Source organism: Medicago sativa, chromosome 2 (genome assembly GCF_051527215.1).
Source record: "Medicago sativa cultivar Bolivia chromosome 2, Bolivia_mono, whole genome shotgun sequence".
Taxonomy (NCBI): Eukaryota; Viridiplantae; Streptophyta; class Magnoliopsida; order Fabales; family Fabaceae; genus Medicago; species Medicago sativa.
The window spans coordinates 24,095,927-24,098,461 of NC_140750.1; the positions used below are offsets into that span (position 1 = coordinate 24,095,927).

General features: G+C 29.6%; 1 protein-coding gene across 1 annotated transcript; it reads left to right on the forward strand.

The window, feature by feature from the left end:
- Positions 1 to 1,430: 1,430 nt before the first annotated feature.
- Positions 1,431 to 2,191, forward strand: LOC146945695 (transcription factor bHLH146-like). Its single transcript, XM_085743986.1, has one exon. It carries the CDS (start codon positions 1,583 to 1,585, stop codon positions 2,120 to 2,122), a length of 540 nt encoding a protein of 179 aa, XP_085600112.1. The 5' UTR covers positions 1,431 to 1,582; the 3' UTR covers positions 2,123 to 2,191.
- The last annotated feature ends 344 nt before the right edge of the window (positions 2,192 to 2,535 follow it).

A 2,535-nucleotide genomic window follows, 5' to 3' on the forward strand; every position in this document is an offset into this window, starting at 1 on the left:
GTAGGAGTAGGATGAGCTGGTTGATTTGAAATGAGGGAGAAAAACTTGTAAGTAGGGGAGACCCTGAAAATGCAAAGAGAAAAGGGTAGCACTTAAATGGGTGGAGTCATGTGAGTACATTTATAGTGGGGTTTTAGTGTTTTTGTTTTCTAGTGGCACATGGGAGGAGAGAGTTCGTTTCTATGGGTAGTTGTGAAAAAAAGCAAGAAGCATGTGAGGCCATGTGCCCTTCAAAATAGACCTCTCCCACTATTTTGTTTCCACTCATATCTTTGATTCTTTGTGCTCTCTTATTATTGGGTTTGCCTCCCTATAATCACTCTCAATTTGTACGTGTGCATGTAATTAATATTCTCTTCCTCTAATCATAATAATATCTATCACATTTTTAATTTTGATTTAACCCAAATTATTTGTGGCATTTTGATATAAAAAATGTTAACTATAATGTTTTTATTTATTAGTAGCTTAATCTACCATATATTATTTATTTAAGGATGTTTGGATGAGATAATGTACCACCATTCTAGCTTAATTAAATTCTCAAATTCAAATGAGTTTGATATTGATTAATTTAATCTTTACATTTGTGTGTGGATATTTCTGATTTAGAAATAATCCAATAATACGCTAATAAATGAATCTTATTACACACAAAAAATACATCACTTGACAAACTTTTGAAGGAAGAGCATTTTATTCAAAAAAACATTCTTCAAATTGTAATAATACATTTAATATATGGTGTTAAATGATTTACACTTCATGAAAATAATTTATTTTGCCTGGCTTCATGCAAACTATTGTTGACAGCCACGAAGCTATTAGAATCTACCGGCGGCCTGACCCTTGAAAATGACCTATATTAGTTTCACGATCATTTTCGATGGCTTAACCCTAAAAAATGTACTAAAAATCAAACTTTTAAACTTTGAGAAAGGAGAAAAATACTATATAATATAGATACACTAATTTTATTTTATTTTACGCTCACATACACTAATATATATATATATTTTGGATAGACAGACACTAATATTTGTATACTATAAAAGTCTGTTTCTTTATAGGTGAAAGCTCCATATTTTGATGATTATGATATATCACATCTTTAAAACATGTGATTTAGATTAAATTTCAAATAATAATGTTATTGAATAATAAAATTAAATATCCTTATCATTCCAATTATTTTGCATGCTGGCCCCCCCTCATTTCAAGAAAAAAAAATTAATTTATTATTATTATTATTACAACTTGAAATTCTCAAGCCTATATCTTGAACTGATTTCAAGCGTAACCTCATCACAACCAACACACCCTAAAAGCTTGTTTTTGCCTTCATTCCCCTCATCATAGTTTACACAAGAAAGCACTGTAACTCTAGTTCATTCCTTCACTTTCCACTTTACTTTTTTCTCTCTTTCCATTTATCCATTATTACAACTTCATATCAACAATTCTTCTTCATCTTCCTCATCAATATTATTGCACTACATATTTACATATATTTTTTTTATTTAGATTCCCAACCTTGGGTTTTTAGGTGAAAAAATATTGTCCAATATTTTTCTTTGATTTTATGGAAGGTCAAAAAGCTAAACGCAAACGTGTTTATTCAGTTGAACCAAACAAAGTCGTGCAAGCAAAATTTACTAAAAACTACATTAACTATTTAGCACCAGCTTTGATGAAGATCAAGGAAAGAAGAACTTCTATAGAAGCCAAGAATGTTGAAAGTGTTGTCAAGTATGAAGTGGACATGGCAATGGTTTTTTCATCTCAAGGTTTTGCATGGAGTAATGCTCTAAAAATGAAGCTTCAAAAGGATGGTGAAGAAGGTTCATCAAGGATTAATTATCACCAAAATGAAATGGTCCCACTTGATTTCTCTAAAACAAATTGTTCAAAATCTGAGGCTAATAAGATTTTGGTTGAAGAAAATATTGATGGTGATGAAGATGAGATTGTGGATGACCAATTAAGGTGTCTTAGAAAATTGATACCAGGAGGAGAAGAGATGATGTGTGATGAGGAAATGGTGAATGAATTAGAGAGCTATGTAAGTTGTTTGCAAATGCAGGTGAATATTCTTCAGTGCCTCACTCATCAGACAAGTTAAATTAATTATAATCATGTATGTTTTGTTGTTTAATTATATGAGACAAGTGGAGAAAATCTTTAACCATAATCTATGTGTTACATATTTTTAATATTATAATATAATTGTCAAATCAACATTAGTGTATTTTGTACTATTGTTTTCAAATGTATGGATATGTATGTGTATAGTTTTAATCATGTTTATGGGGGAATAGGGAACAAGGGAAAATATTAAGGCTAGAAAACTTGAATCTAGAAGTAAAAACTAAATTTATCCAATTCAACAAAAAGATTATAACTTTTTATTTTCTATTGTGTGTATGCCATTAATTCTTCACACCTTTTTTTTTTTTCAATAGTTTATTATGAGCAAATATATCATAAAATATTATACTAGCTATGGATTACTTACTAAAGAGCTTTATTTATGTG

Excerpts from the sequence above, each read along its gene's own strand:
- LOC146945695 (XM_085743986.1), top strand. The coding sequence starts at position 1,583 with ATGGAAGGTCAAAAAGCTAAACGCAAACGTGTTTATTCAGTTGAACCA.